Source organism: Lepeophtheirus salmonis, chromosome 6 (assembly GCF_016086655.4).
Source record: "Lepeophtheirus salmonis chromosome 6, UVic_Lsal_1.4, whole genome shotgun sequence".
Lineage (NCBI taxonomy): Eukaryota > Metazoa > Arthropoda > Copepoda > Siphonostomatoida > Caligidae > Lepeophtheirus > Lepeophtheirus salmonis.
Window position 1 is genome coordinate 1619942 of NC_052136.2, and position 17207 is coordinate 1637148.

Genomic DNA, 17207 nt, shown 5'->3' on the forward strand with positions numbered 1-17207 from the left:
AATTTTTTTTCCAGAAAATTTGATTTTCGTTGATTACCTATAAATTTTTAATTTCTTTTTTTTTTCCAAAATATTTTATTTTTGTGAATAACTGAGACTTTAGAATTTTTGTATAAAATAATTAATCATGGAAATTTAATTTTTAAAATTTTTTTCCAAAGTTTTTTTTGTTGAACGGCTGTAGATTTTTGAAATTTTTTTCCAAAAATATCTTGGACTGGTTGTGAGCATTTCAATTAGTTTTGGAAAAAATTTAATTTCCCAAAAAAATTTTCAATTTTTTTATTTTTTTTCAAAAAAATTCCAAAAACCAAGCCACCCAGATAAAAATATATATATTATATTCTGCAGATGTCCCTGCTCATTATTTAAGTAGGAAAAAATGTCCATAGGAAAATGGGGGGATATCCCCCCCCCCTCACATAAACAGACAGAAAAATCCATGTGAAGGCCCTGAATTGGCGGACTAGAAGTCTAAAGTCTCCAAATAAAGCTTACTTGTTTGTAGTTAAATGTAGTATTACGAATAAAATAATGTAGGTTTTCCCTAAAGACAAAAAAAACAACTAATATTTCAATAATCCAACATAAGAATTATTTAATGATAATTAAATCATGTGGAATTAATTGGATATCAGCATTCAACTTCGTGTGTTTTCTCATAACCTTAAATAGCAAATAAATCCAGATTTCTAATACAAACATTTTGTTCATATATTTACAGGGGCGTCTTTAGGGGGTCGGCTGAAGGAGCTGGAGCCCCTCCCCCCTACACATATTTTACTAGACAATGAAATCTTGAAAAAAAAAAAAAAAATTCTAAAATTTAAAAACCAACCCTGTAAAAATATAATCCTGCTATATGTGTGTTTTCTTCTTTTTTTGGTATCGACAAATTAGTTTACTGAATGGTTCTTACGTAGTATAGCTCTATTTTTAGAGTGGCAACATCAAGGAAATTGTTACCAAAATAAAAAAAATAGAAATTCATAATATCTGACTTTTGCTAAATAAGATGCGTGTAATACGAGGCCCAACTGCATATTGACTATACTTTTTTGCATCCAATATACAAGTGGATGAGGCCCCGAATTGTAAATATAAGTACAATATCGAAATAAAAATACTAGTTTTGGAATCGAGTCAAAAAATTTGAGTTCGAACTTTGAGTTATGCTTCGAGCCGACTTCGTCTTAGGAGAATGTCCATAGTTTGCTTTTTTTTAATAAACAAAGATGTAATTTATTTTGCTTACAGCTGTTTTCATCAATTATAATAGGTTGACTCTTTTATGATTCAAAGCAGCTGACTTTACGTATATTATAAACTCAAAAAGGTATGACATAGAATTTGAATTTTTATATCAATTTAAATCAATCAAAGACCTTCGTTTAGAATTCGTGTCATTTGATATTCATTAAACGTAAAATTGTCAATAAGATGTAACTAATAATAACTTGTGTCTAAATTATCATTCACAGTTGCCAACAAGAAATATACACCATATGTTTTATTAGAATTTTCCCTTTTGACAGTCAAGAGTGGATAAAAAAGGTAGTCCTCACCCCAATGTGATTTCTTCATTATAATATATCAACTCTTCATTTAATAAGAAAGGCTTAAGGACTCTCAAGTTTAAAAATAAGTTGGGTGCGAGTTGTTATATCTTTACTATCTTACTCTAAAAAAACAAAACATTAAACGGCACTTTTGACTGATTTTGATGAAAATGAATGTATTCTCTTTGAAAACATTGTATTTCAAAATCAGCCATTTTGAACTTTTTTGACTAATAATACAAAAGCTTCAGTCCTAGCTAACTTTTAATTTTTTTACTCCTAGGTAGTGTTTAATTATGTAAAATTGAACTAAAAAAATAATGAATGATACCATAAGCCTACAATAATAAGTCCTCTTCACACACTTCATACTATAAACTTAAGGTATATTGTCTCTTTGAAAGAGGGTATGTTAAACAGCTGAAATAACTTACTAGATATGTCAGGATCTGTTTTAGGACCGACAAAATTTATTAGAACTACGTTGGGTTGATTGAAAATGCAGGAGTCTCAAGGGAATGGCGTGATACTTAAGAGCCCTGAGAAAGGAGGGTCTGGATTTTTGAATGGTACTATAAATATCACTAATAATTATCATAATTCGAATGTCTTGAGTTTTGTTAATTCAAGTTTCATAAAATTCGAACAACAACCCAAATAATTATGTTTCTTATAAACACCAACGTTGAAAGGCAAGAATGTAAATTTGCAAGGGGTCATTATTACGTAATAGGGATTAGAATATAATTTAATGTATATTTTAACTGAGGATGGTCATTACGGGATTTTCCAGTTTGACTGAATTATACGGTGAACTTGTTGTTGAGTTTTTCATAAAATAAAAAAACACATATTACGTAGATATTCTTTACCTTCTATTGTGAAGGAAATCTCAAAATCTCTACATATACATACCACAAAAACTATTATTGAAAGGAAATAAACCTTGCAAACATAAGACAAAAATATTTTTGTTTCCATGTATACCTAAGCCAGCTGCGTCCGTAGGGGGAGGTCTAGAGGGGCTGTAGCCCTCCCCCCCCAATATCCATATTTCCAAAAAATGTAGTTCTTAAAATTTTCATCTTAAAAAAAATAATTTTCTCTGAATAGTTTTGGATTTTTGAAATTTTTTTCCAAAAATTAATATTTAAAGTTTAACTTTTGATATTTTTTTACAATAAATTAATTATTTGTGAACAGCCGTAGATTTTTGAATTTTTGTTCCATAAAAATTCAAAAATCTACGGCTGTTTTTTAGTGATGTCTCACGAGCAAAACTCGTAAAAGCTACTTGAATTTTTTAAGTAAATAAAAAACGACACAAAAAACTCAGCTTGCAGGCATAAAAAGCCGCGTGTTACTCAGAACTCGTCAAAAGCTCGGAAGTGTCATAACCTTGGAACTCTTAAAAATTTGAGATGTTCTAGTTTTTTTTTTTTTCGATCCCATTATAATAATCACAATTCGTTTGAAAAGTAATCTTTTTTTAAAAAAAGACTAGCGGGAGTAATCGACATTGAATGGAATTACGCAGTTTATTAAGCTCAAAAAGTTATCCTCAGACCAATATTCATACGACAAACTAAACTGCATTAATATAGATCAATGGACATTTTCTAATGCATGAGGGAGGGGCCACTGTTAACCATAAATTTGAATGGTCATATATAATATTTCTATCTACTAATTTATTTGCCATATCCCTTGAGATTTAAGCTTTATCATAATCCCCATTCATTTGACACTTGCAGTATTTCAGTACAAGAGTATTATCTTAGTAACTATCAGTATCTTCTTTGTTTTGAGGTGTAGTTATTACATCTTAGAGTAAACTAATTTTTAAGTGAACCTTGGAAAATTAATTACGAAAACAATTTTTAAATTACAAGTTTCAATAATTCTTTAAAAATGTGATTTTTTTGTCTGACGAGTTTTTAGTGAGTAACGGGGTTTAGACAAGTAACGAGTATTCAAGCGAGTAACGAGTAAAGCTCGTAATTCCTCGAGAGTTTTTTTAGAAACTCGAAAATACTCATACATTAAAATTCAGCTCACTAGTTTTTTTAAACAGATCCAAGACTACTTGGCAGAGATGAATGATATGCAGACACGGATGTCCTTTCTCAGTCTCTTCCTGTACTTGTTTTCGATGTGTGTCAGGCTTGAAAAGCTCAATTTGCACCTAAAAATAGTAGAAAAAGATAGCAGTATAGTAGCAGAACTACTTGAAGCAACTAGGAACTCTTTTTCAACTGATATCCAAAAATTTCCCAATTCCATGTCAGTAAATCTCATTTTAGTGTGCGGTCTTCTCTGATCTCTATCAGTTGTTCCTATGTTGGTATTTACCAGTCACTTTTGTCCCCAGTGTGCTTGTACTACAAGAATCACGAACCCAGTAGAGATGTAACTAAAACTTAGATGGGAAATAATGATTAAATCGCTCGTCTATGAAGTCAGAAAGTATGCTGGTTATTACATGCACGTTTCATAATGGAAAGATGAACAGGTTGCCCAGTTCCATAAAGGAACGCCGGAATGTGAGCTAAGATCAGAAGCCATGCAGATTGTCAAATGAGGCATATATAGAGATGGGCATCGAGAGAGTGCGAGTAAAACGCGGGAGCGAGACATATGGTACGATTGATTAAAGTTATGGTTTTGGAGGAAAGAATATCACGTGATTCTGCTATAGAAATGAGAATCTTTTATATTATAGATAAAGTTGATAATTCTGTAGAGAAAAACGCGTGCAAGGAGGAGTCTTCATCCTATCATACTATAAATACTTAAAATTATCTTAAATGAATTCTACATCTACATGTTCGATTCATGGATCATGCCCAAGTGTTAACCCGATGAGATGGATTGTTAGACAAATACCTTGCACACTATTTGAAGCAAAGACCCCCCCTTGAGACCATTCAGGTAGTTGTTCTTCGTCGTTATTCGTAAATCCAGATTCAAATTTAACTTACAAAATCAGGACCTACACTTTTGATGATACGAAAATACGGAAACTCTTCAGATATGTTCTCTAAGGGATAAAACTGAAGCCAGATAGAAAAAATTGAAGAAAGATACTTATAACATGATCATCTATATAAGAGAGCAGATCCGAGTCCTTCCTTGGGAAGGAGATTCCAAGATTGCAACATTAAGGAGATCTATTTAAGATGAGTAGGGAATTTCAAATATAATTATTATTTACTTTATTTGAATTTGTACGAAGCAAGTATTATATACTGATATTAATTATTATTATTTAATTACGAAGTATAACGTCTTTATCGTTACGTTGAAATAGTGAACATTGTTAAGATAATTTATTAGTGGCATTGTACATATACAAAATGAAATAAGACATTTTTATACATGAATAAATATACTTATTAGCAGAATAGAATATACATTGGCAATGCAAACAAAACTATCGAGAAAAGAGAGGCACATTATCTTTCGGAGTCTAGAATTATCTTCTACTCGTTTTCCAATGACAAAAGAGGCACATATGTAATTAAGAAATCAAGGGTCCAAGTTATATAGGGGATAGTGAGAATACATGTTACAAAAAATTCTTTATTTTTTGTAGCTGACATAAGTTTCACAATTTAAAAGATAATTCAACACCCGGGCAACATGGCATAGGTAGTTAGATTGAATAAATAATTCCAGAGTATTTTTGATGTAGTACAATAATCAATAACGGTTTATTGGTGTTTTTGAAACCATCTAAAAGTAAGATACTTGATACACCAGGAGGGCACATGATACAAGGTAGGAGGAGAACTGGTACAGGGTAGGATTATACATTTTACAACAGGAGGAAACATGTAAAAACTGTCATTGGTTATATTTAAGCATTTATTTTACTATTTATTACAGTTGGTCAGCATAAAGTAAATACTTATAATTACATATATAAGATAAGCATATAAAACATTTACAGAAATAGAGCAAACTGCTATATACATTTCTGGCCTAATAATGAAAATAAGAATATTTATCATCAAAAATGGTTTTATTGTCTTTCAAAGTATTCTCCAGCATTATTTATACACTTATGCATGCGCTCAAACCAATTGTCGAAGCTCTTTTTCCACTCCGATTGAGACACCTCCAAAACATGGTTTTTAAACACTTCAACAGAATCTTCTGGCGAATAAAATCGTTGACCACGCATTTTTTTCTTGATGTGCAGGAATAAAAAGAAGTCATTGGATGCCAAGTCAGGGCTGTACGGCAGATAACTCATCAATTCGACTTTTGCCCCATCAAAAAGGCGCAGGTTTGAGCCGATGTGTGAGAGCTCGCATTGTCATGGTGAACAATGATTCGTCTTCTCTTGTTCGTTTTTCGAATTTCTCCGAAAACGTCAGGTAAAGAAATTATGATGTATCACTCAGAATGCCCCCGTTCTACGATGCTCAATGGAAGAAGCCGGTATTATGTTTAGATCTCGGCTTTAAATAGTCTCGCCTGCAATCTTCAACCGAAGGTAAATGACTATTAATTAGTATAAAATTGCTAATATAAGTATGATTCCTTCTTTTAAAATCATAATATTGAAGATATGTACACAACATTCCCTCATCCATCCAAAAATACAACCAATTTGTGGAAAAGGAATTTTAATTTACTTCAAACTACCTAAATTTGAATTTCATTCCACTCCATAGGAGTATGAACCAGAGGAACAACGTTTTCATTAACAGGATCCATTATGAGGCACAGATTTCGAACAGAGAAAGGGAGGAATAATAAACTCGTGAGTTAAATCAATAATTGTTTCCCCAGTGATGAGAAAATTATTTGACAATTATGACTCTAAAAAATCAGACTTTGAGTTCTCTTCAAAATGTTGTATTTCTATTTCTTTTACATCCCAGAGTTCGAAAAAAATATCGGATATATCCCTATATCTTTCTTATCAGACAATTCTATTTGTGTACATTTTTTACCCGTCGACAGATAAAGTACTAAAACCAATTAAAAAAATAGTTTAAAAGTTTTTTTGATTAACAAAAATAATAGTTAAGAACTTATATTTTCAAATAAATATAGTATTGACGAGAAATCATTAATATATTAAGAATAAGTGGATATTATGCACTAAATATCAAATGCTCATTTGAAAAACATAATCTAACAATAAGATCTTAATTTGTCATTTATCTTTAATATAATAAAAAAGTGATTATTACGGAGAGCATTGCTAAAATTAAACCCAATCTTACCATCATAGCTGAGTTTACTACGAAGGAGTCCGTTTATTTAGAACGCATTGCTGAATTGGAGGATCTCCCCTCTGAGCGTGACAAACAAAAAAAGAAGGTCTACAATGATATTAAAAAGATGAGATTAAATGAATTTATGGAGGGGGTCTCAATCATCACATCTAAATTAAAAGAAATGTATCAAATGATTACCCTAGGGGGAGATGAGGAGTTAGAATTAGTAGACTAGTCACTTCGTATCAGCTTCAAAGTCCATGAATACCATAGAGCATAGCACGAACGCTATGAGTAAAGCCCCTTCGGTATCCTCCAATATGACAAATGTACTACAGACTTCTGTAAAGAACTCTCAGTCATTAAAGATTTAAAATAGATATCTAAGGAAGACAATTCAAGTGTTGTATTATTTCTAATTATAGGAAGTTATAAATGAATTCTTATTATTAATTATTAAATTTGTAATAGGAAATTATGTCATCATTAGTTTACTCGCGAGAATGTAGGTTTTATAATATATCTTTTATAAATACAGTTTTTATTTTGCTCTTTGACTGATTTTAATATTTTTTTGTTGGTTTCTACATGATCCTTTATTTTTTTTTATTTGATTTTGAAGGTGCTACTATTATAAAACACTATGACGTGTTCGTATTATACATTTGGTTTTCACTGTCAAGATGACGTCCTTCATTATGCTTTAAAACACTCATCAATCATTCTTTCGGCATATAATGTGAATCTATAAATATATCTCCTGTGTGCGTATCACTCAGTACGAATAGGACCATAGTTGTCACTAAACTTCAAATACGCGGGGGGATATCCGTGGCTTTAAATTTAGTTATCTGGGAATGAATTCAATAAAGTGATGTAAATTTAAATATGCACAATTTATTTTATTGTTAGAAATGGACAGTGTTGTGTCAGTGTTTATTGTTTCGGTCCAGGTATAGGTCCTTTGGACTATCAGTACTAGAATTATTTAAGAAAAGAAAATTACAGTTGAGTGACGTCATCAAGGATCGAACTTTGTAAGTTTCAGGACCGAGACTGAACTGGAATCAGGGGCGTCATAGTTTTTGTGGTACATGTCACTCTAGTGATCCCATGTTGCTACACCACTGTAAAATACACAGGAGTATTACTGTATTAAGGTTAGTTTCCACATATTCATATAAGCGTTATGGTTGTACAATTTTGGAACGGACTAATGGACAATTTATTGCTAAAAACTTTGCATATTATGAATAATCTTTAAGCCTCAACAGTTTTTCCTTTTAAAATGAAGTTCTTTGTAAATTAAAATATTTCTTGCTTGTTGGAGTGAAAATGCCAAGGTAAATTAAATATACGTTTAATGAAAATTACAAATTTATTCCTTTCTGGTATTTCCTCTCCTATAAAAAACAAAAGACAAAAACAACAATAACAAAAAATTCTAAGTCACGGAACCTATTTATTTTATAATTCGAAATTGTTGAGGTTTGATAAATATTATATGCAAGTTCTTAGAAATTATATTATCATATCTATATATTGAATGCGAATATCTGTGTGCATTTTTTTTTTGTTGGGGAATAACGCCCAAACAAATTAATAGATTTTGCTGTATTTTTGTATTTCGCTATTTTAGGCTACAGAAAGGGTTCTGGTAATTTTTTTTTTTTTTGGTCTTGAAGGTCATGTCGGTCTTTAAATGACATTTTTCTCAAAACCAATTGTTTTACTAAAAAGGACTACTTTATATAAAACAAAAAATAAACACCGAACAAATCTTATAATTATTCTCGCTGCACGTTGGTATTTATCTTTGCACACTTTTCTTCAAAGGAGATTATAAGGTTTAGTGAAGAATAAAAAAGAGAGAATAAGACAAATGATTTTTAATTAGTTGTTATTCTCTTAAGATTTATGATTTAAAATGGTTCTTTTTCATTAAATACTCGTGAATATTTGGTTTTATCCTCATTATTAAAGAATCCGATTTTAAATTTAATTTTTAAAAATAAATATAAAGATAAAAAAGAACCGAATTTACTTTAGAAATTCAATTAAATACTTATGCGAATTTTACACCATAAACTTTAATAATATCATTAGGAAATACTACATTTAAATAATTAATTATAATTAAATGTGGCCAATAATCTAGACATGTGTTGCAGAATTTTAAACATACTTGCACTTTTACTATCCAGGACATTGTTCCTCATTCCTCTGTTTGTCTCTTTCGACAAAGTTTTGCATGCATCTTACCACAAAGTTGGCAATATTTTCGAATAATTTTTGTCTTAATATTATGACAATCGGGTAGGGTTGTTGTTTCTTTTCCAATTAGATCTTGCAGAATTTTGTTGATCATTCTTAAATCAATTTTTATTTAGTTTTAATAAGGTTGCAAAAATTGCTTCTCGGTCAACTTACAGGTATGTCCTGATTTTACACTAACTCTCTCTCCTGTTATAAATAAACAGCTTCATCCTTTACCTCACGGTGAAGAATTGTTTGCTGTTCTTAATGGTGCTCGCGTTTTCTCAAAGCTTGATTTCTGTCATTGCTATGATCAATATGAGCTGGATCCTCGATCAAGGAAACTCCTGACGTTCAACACTCACATAGGTCTTCTCCGGTATTATGTTTTACTTTAAGGTCTGGCAGCTGCTTCTGCTATAGTCCAAGCTGCACATAAGAAGCTCCTGGAGGGTATCCCTAACGTAAAGGTTTACATGTGCAATCTGCCCATCTATTCTCAATCTGTGTACGAACACGTAGCAACTATTAAGCTCGTATATGAACGTATCTAAAAGACTGGAGAACACCTTAATAGAAGAATATGTATTTTTGCTATTCCCGAACTCAAATACTTAGGGTTCAAAGTATCGAATCATGGTAGTGCTCTAAACCCAGGAACTGACTCTTCTACTCCTTGAATTCCCTACTCCAACCTCTCCTTCAGGGGTCAAGTCTTTCTGGGGTGGTCATAAACTTCTATGGAAAACCTCTCATCTTTGGTATCCCCGCTTTCCAAGCTGACCAAGACAACTACTGAGAGCTTTTATTCAATCAAAAAAGGAATAACAGTGCATAGAAAAAATATCAGCAGACAGAACGTCGAGCGACAAAACGTAGACCATAGAATATAAAGTAATGTGCTCCCCCATATGTTTTGCGATACTTCCCATTAAGACATTTCCCGCCTGATACATACTCCCATCACCAACACTCTTAAATATACTACCAGTAATGGCCCTCTAAGGCCCCTTATACTACCCGAATGTTAGGACTGTTTTTGGGTACCGCCGTGTCCCCAAATGGGATTAAACCTACCGCCACTATTAAGCAGCCACTTAAAGCACCTACCAACCCCTTATTTAACCACCAAATGTTAGTTCTGTTTTCAGGTACGGCCTTGCCCAAAAATGGGATAAACCCACTGTTACTATTTAAGCAACCCCTCTAAGAGCCCCTCACAATCCCTCATTTACACCCCAAATGTTGGGCCGTTTGGTGTTCAGCTCGTTTTGGGAATGGACAGTACCTGAAAGCAGCCCCAACTTCATGGATATAAATTGAGGTGTTGAGAGTGGCATTTGAAGGGAATTTATCTGACGGTGGTGGGCTTCATCCCTTTTTAGGACCCAGCGATAAATTATAAATGGAGGGAGGGGTTGAGGTGCCATTACTGTTGTTTATGTAGGGGGGGGGGGATGTCTTCTATAATTTTACATTTCCTATTTTATATGTATAAGAATATTAACATTCTTATTACCGTAATGACGGTTAATTTTCATGGAATAAATTGGGGTATTGAGAGGGCCCTTAAAATTAATTTAATTAACAGCAGTAGGTTTTATCTCATTTTGGGACCCGGTGGTACCCAAAAATAGTCCCAAATATCGAGTTATGAATGGGGGTATATGAGGGTTCCTTACTGTTAGTTTATGTAGGAACGGTGGGTAAACAAACATCTCGGGCGGAAAAGATCTGGAGTGAAATGTCGTAAAACTGTTTTCATATTTTGAAATGTAATATTTTCCGTTCAAAGTTCTGTCGGTCGACGTTTTGTCAATTGGACATTTTGTCTATTCGACATTTTGACCTACTACCGGAATAATAATGTAGAAGATGGGACACATGTATCGATATAAGTATCATTGTTTTGAGTAGTTACATAAAGTGTGCTCAATGCTCATGAAAAATATAGAGAATTCTGATGATATCTTAGGATTTCTGAAGACTTTAAGAGAAGTGGATGAAAATCCTTGGACTTAAAGTATGAGGATTAATTTTTCACCACAACACTAATGTCTTGGCCAAGTGTTTTTGATTATAAAATGCATCAAAGAGTCATACAGATTGACTAATGACTTTGTTATTTTTATTTATCTATGACAAACAATTTATTTTTAGATTCTGTTCAACTGTATTAATAGAATTGTGAATATTGGCTAAATTGCTCTGTAGTTTGAACTTATCATTTAGTCACTGTAACTTCAGTTTTGTACGTTTCCTTTCCTAAGCTCTAATAACTACAGAACTATTTCATTTTCAATTTAACTTCAAAATCAAACAAAAAGTTTCTTTAATAGACCTATTATTTTAACAAAATTAATATGAAATATTAATATAACAAATTTCTTTGGTTTGGTGCGCTTTATGGTCTGGCCGGGTCATTGGCCCTCACTTTTTCGAAAATGAGGCCGGAGAAACAGTTATGGTGAATGAATTGCGCTATCGAGAGATGGTTAATGATTTTTTATGGCCGGAATTGAAAATTTACGGGAAAAGTTTCCAGACTGCGTTATCTCTCGAAGAGGTGATCGCAATTGGCCACCGAGATCTTGTGATTTAACACCTTGCGACCGACTTCTTACTTTGGGGCCACGTCAACGATAAAGTCTACACCAACAGCCCAGTGTCGATTCAAGACCTCAAAGATGGAATTAGTGGTATGCTATTGAGGGCATAAAACAGCCACTTTGCTATTTGGTGATGGAAAATTTCATTAAAAGGATACGGTCCAGTAAGCGTAGCTGTGGCGGCCATTTAGCTGGACTGAAGGACCAAAGCTTTTGTATCATCAATCAAAAAAGATAAAAATGGCTGAGTTGGAAACATAATGTTTTCAAAGGGAATCCATTAATGTTTTTTTTTTGGTTTGCATAGATTATATTATGACGTCATACCATATATGACGTCACATAGTAAGATTAAAAAACTCGGACCAAACTTATTTCATAACTAGAGAGCCCTGAAGCCTTTATTTTTAAATGAAGAGTTAATATATTATAATGAAGAAATCCCATTGGGGTCAGGAGTAGCTTTTTTATCCACTCTCGACTGTTATTATCCGTTACATTGTATTGATAATTTTACCAATTACTGAATTCTGAAATGAAACGAATTCTAAACGAAGGCCTTTGATTGATATAAATTAATATAAAAATCTGAATCCTATGTTATACTTTTATGAGTTTATAATATACTTTAAGTCAGCTGCTTGGAATAATAAAAGAGTCAATTTATTAAAATTAATTAAAACAGCTGTAAGCAAAATAAATTACATCTTTGTTTATTTAAAAAAAAAACTATGGATATTGTACTTACATTTAGATTTAGGGGCCTCATCCACTTGAATATTGGATGCAAAAATGCATAAGAAATATGCAGTAGTACCTCAGATTATATGCAATTTATTTAGAAAAAGTTAAAGAATATGAATAACAATTTTCCTTTGCCACTCTGCAAACAGAGCTATACAAAAAAAAAAAAAAAAAAAAAAAAAAAAAACCACTCAATAAACTTTTTGTCAAGCATGGATAACTAATTTGTCGATAGGAAAAAAAAAAAATCTGACATATAGGTATGTGCAAATTGTTTCTATAATAAACCTTGATTTATTTACTATTCAATGTTTTGAGATAAAGAATACAAGAGGTTTGAGTCCTTCTATCAAATTAATTCCCCAGAATTTGATCATCATCAAATAATTCATATATTCGATGATTGAAATATGATTTTTTTCTTTGTTTTTGGGGAAAACCCATAGAGAAATAAATATATGCAGGCGGCAAGATATTTTTGAGGGCATTTTGGCATTTTGTAGCCGAGGTATTTATGAATATACAGCACGGTAGAAGAGAGCGCATTTGCTATACAAATGGAATTGGTAGGGATGCTATTAGATTGAAGAACAAATTTAGACAACGTTAACCATGCTCTTTGTTTGTTTTTTTACATCAGCTGAATTAATGAAATTGATTATATGGTAGGCCAAAAACAATATCCCAAAACGAACAAAAAAATTAACTCCGTATGGGAATAATTAATTCGTTAATAATAGGACTGCCTTAGAACTCTTGCGCAATTCTTCTCAGTATCCGTTTCCTTGCTTCTAAATAATTAAATGTAACCAGTGCTGTGATATCCCATCTATTCCAAGGATTTATCGAATAACTCATTCACAGATAATCGCTTCTTCCGGATTTTAATCATGATCATGCAAAATTATAAACTGTTGTTACTAATTTGCTACAATCATCAACTATGTCTCCTAGACTCGTATTTTTTTAAGTTTGAGCCCTCATTTCCAATGGCAATATGATACTATCATTCAAACTATATTTCTATTACATATTTTAATTTCCATAGGCCTTATAGTCAACTGGCGTTAGATGTCTTTCTGGAGAGCTTTTCATGGTATAAATACATTTTTTATATAAACTAAATGACTTTAATCTTAATTCTATTGAATATGGATTAGTATTTCTAAAATGATTGGTAATCATTTTCTAATTTTCGTCCTTATATTTTTTTAAATAAGAACTTTATTTATAGAAATTCAAACCATTGGTATAATTACGTATTTGACATAAGTTTAGGATTATCAATGCCTACATAGATGTAAATCTAAAATTAGTAAATATTTATTCTGGAGATGATAAGTAATAATAATCTTCTTCTTCACTTAATACATACAAATTCTTAGATGCCCCTAACACTTTTAACAGAACAATCCTTCATTTGAATAGAATATCCTGTACTGTAGTCGAGTCCACTCTTTCCGAGTTCAAGTTATATTTACGACTCCAAGACTACTCAAAGTCCCCATGCATCCATGTTCTCACACTATCTTGTCCAAGTGGAGTCTGATTCATCGTCAAGTTTATGATATAATGAATGGAGTACCCTAGATCTGGTACTATTCAACGTCATGGCAAATCATGAATACATGGAGATGGTATCTATCACTTTGCACACAAACATATATATTGTTCATTATTGGTAACATCGGATCATACGATAAGACGTTGTAATGGCGTAAGTGTATCATGAGAAAGCTTTTTATACATTATTGCACTTGGTCTGTCTTGAATTATTGAGCGTTGAGTATGGAGGTCCCAAGGAATAAATTCGCCATATTTTACATTTACTCCAGGAAAGGGAAAAACGCATCGAATGTGACCAAGAAAATTTGCAATTTATACGGGACCGATACTTTTTCAGTTCGTGTTGCACAACAGTGGTTCAAGCGATTTCCCCCCTGCTCAATTCTGCTCTCTACTATGAACAACTTGAACATTTGAAGTTGGTGATCTAACAGAAGCGACCAGCTTGGGCGAATAGGAGAAGACTCGTGCTTCATTAAGACAACGCCAGCCCGCACATATCTTTGATGACACGCCAAAAGCACTTGGAGCTCAATGGGAAGTTCTGTTACACCTGACGTATAGTCCAGACCTGTCACCAAACGATTATCAGTTGTCAAGCATTTGCAAAATTTTATTGATGGTACAAAACTGGCCTCAAGTGAGGCTTGTGAAAATGAACTGGTCAAGTTTTTTACCTATAGGGTCTAAGACTTATTCAATCGCGGAATTATGAAATTGCCTTCACAATGGACAAAAGTTATCCAATAAAACGGCACATATTTGATCTAAGCCAGATATTCATAACTATGTTAATGATAATGCCAAAATAAAGCAAAAAAACGCTCAGAACTTTATACTTCACCTATTTTTTAATTTTTATTTTGCTCGTGCCCTATTCTACAACCTAATTATATTATTTTTTCCCCATAACTGATCTCAATAAGTATTTTAGAAAAAATATACAGTGAATCAGTACATAAACATCATGAATCAGATGACAATGACTCATTGAAGACAAACATGTCATTATAAAGTTGTTAAAATCTTCATGAAAAAAGTAATAATTATCTGGAAATTCCCTGTGCGTTAAGATACATAAAAATTATATAAATATGTATTTTCTCTTCAGTTCATTAAAATTGCCAAACTATGAAGATTGTCCACTTTGGATTATTTGCCGTTTTTGTATTCGGTAATAATTTCCTTCTTTCTACATGATAATGCAATTTTGATTTGGATAATCCCCTTTTAGGCTCCTTATCCAATGGCTGTGTCTACAATCAACGAATTAGTGTCCCTCGAAATGATTTAAAATGCAGAGGCATTAATGGTCAATGTATTTCAACATCTTCCACTTGCAATGGAAAATTTGTTGCGTATCACTGTCCTGGAAGAGATGTTTGTTGTGTCAATATTCAAGCAAGTGAATGCGACCGGCATTTGATTGCTTCTGAGGGAAATATGTATCTTGATGGGTGAGCTGATCATATTAAATATATATTTTCTGTAGAATTGGTTTTAATTTGTGTTTTTCCAGCTATATCCCTACGTCTGGATCAGGAGTTACTATCGCCAGTGGGGTTGACATTGGTCAGAGACTTCCAAGAGAATACAATGGACTTGATCGGGATATATTTCTAAAGTTGGAACCTTATATGGCTACTGCTCCAGGAAGACCCAAAAATAAGGCAGAAGTTTGTCGTGATTCTAAGATCAATCGAATCAGATTGACTCTTTCTGTGTCTCAAGCCTTAGTAAGTAGCACTTCTAAAATAATGCGGTCTAAGTAATCCATTTATATATAGCGATTGGATCAATTCTTTAAACAAATAGCCTCGAATAAAAATTCTGCATACACTAAAAAACTAAATAGAGGAAAGTGCGTCGTTCGATCCTTGAACCATTATTGTGGAGACCTTTTAGTTAGAAGGAAGGAAAACAAATGTAATTTCTCCGGATGTACTAGTTTCCTTCGGAATGCATTGATTGGAAAGACGGCTACAGACTCAACATTTGAATCTGCCTTAATTGCTCATCGTAATTGTATCAACACCAAAGGAAGAAGATACAGACATATTGCTGAAAGATTTCGCAAAGAAATTTGTTATATTAATAGTTCACATTCATTTTGTTAAAATAATGCCTTTCAATGGTTTATTAAATAAAGTTTTTGTTTGATTTTAGAAGTTAAATCAAATACGTATGTAGTTATTAGAGTTTAGGAAAGGAAACGTACAAAAACACTGAAGTTACAGTGTCTAAATTATAATTGTAAACTACAGCGCAATTTATCCATCTCTATTAATACATTCATAAGTTTCTGAACATAATTTATGTATTCGTAACCGAGGAACGACAATACACACAACCTCTCACTGTTATTTCACTTTACTCTGGTGAAATTGACTATTCACAAGGCTAATTAATGAACTAGCATGGCTAGTGACTAGGCTCTACCCAATATAATAATTTAGACTTTAGAACACGCTCCAAATTTGTGAAGTAAACTTATGAATTAGTTAACTTAATAAGTTTCATAACTTTATAGTACTTAATACCTATAATTTATTTCCATTTAAAAAATAATTATACGAATACTCAATATAAGCCTAAGCCTTATAAATAAGTTTTGTTTGCATAATTTATAATAATTTTTGTAGCCGGATTTGGTACAAATTTTACGACTCCTGACTCCTACGCCACCAAAAATGGTACCAACTCTGACTATGCAGCCCAGATAGGTATACGAAAATATCTCCGTCATAAGTAAATATCTGTATGACTTTTTGATGCTTTATTTAATCCAAAACTTTTGAACGACTGATAGGTGTTGAGGTAGAAAATTAGTCCTCATAGTCAAAGCATTTTCATTCACTTCTCTTCAAGTCCTCAGAAATGATTAAATTAGTAAGTTTTGAGATTTCAATTGACCAACCGGTACTTACAGCAAGCCAATTATTTTATGGGTTCATAATATGCTCATAATATTAAGTTCTATTGCACTTAATATTATATCTTTTCAGGATTAACATGCTCCTTCAGGGCATCAGACATGATTTTTAAACTGAGGGTGCTAGTGAACTAATTGAATCTTATAAATCTCGAGAGGGCCCCATATCATCATTCCCAACTACAACAAAGGAAGAAAATATAGACATGTTACCGAAAGATTTCACAAAGAAATTTGTTATATTAATATTTCATATTAATTTTCTTAAAATAATGTCTTTCATAGGTCTATTAAATAAAGTTTTGGT

The 17207-nt window shown here is 32.3% G+C and overlaps 1 protein-coding gene across 1 annotated transcript; it reads left to right on the forward strand.

Annotated features, from left to right (window-relative positions):
* The first annotated feature begins 13083 nt into the window (after positions 1-13083).
* On the forward strand, positions 13084-16147 carry LOC121120426 (uncharacterized). The gene is made up of 5 exons (XM_040715291.2): positions 13084-15007; positions 15080-15142; positions 15203-15425; positions 15488-15704; positions 15756-16147. The coding sequence occupies exons 2-5, from the start codon at positions 15100-15102 to the stop codon at positions 16083-16085; spliced, it is 813 nt and encodes a 270-aa protein (XP_040571225.1). The 5' UTR covers positions 13084-15007; positions 15080-15099; the 3' UTR covers positions 16086-16147.
* Positions 16148-17207: the final 1060 nt, after the last annotated feature.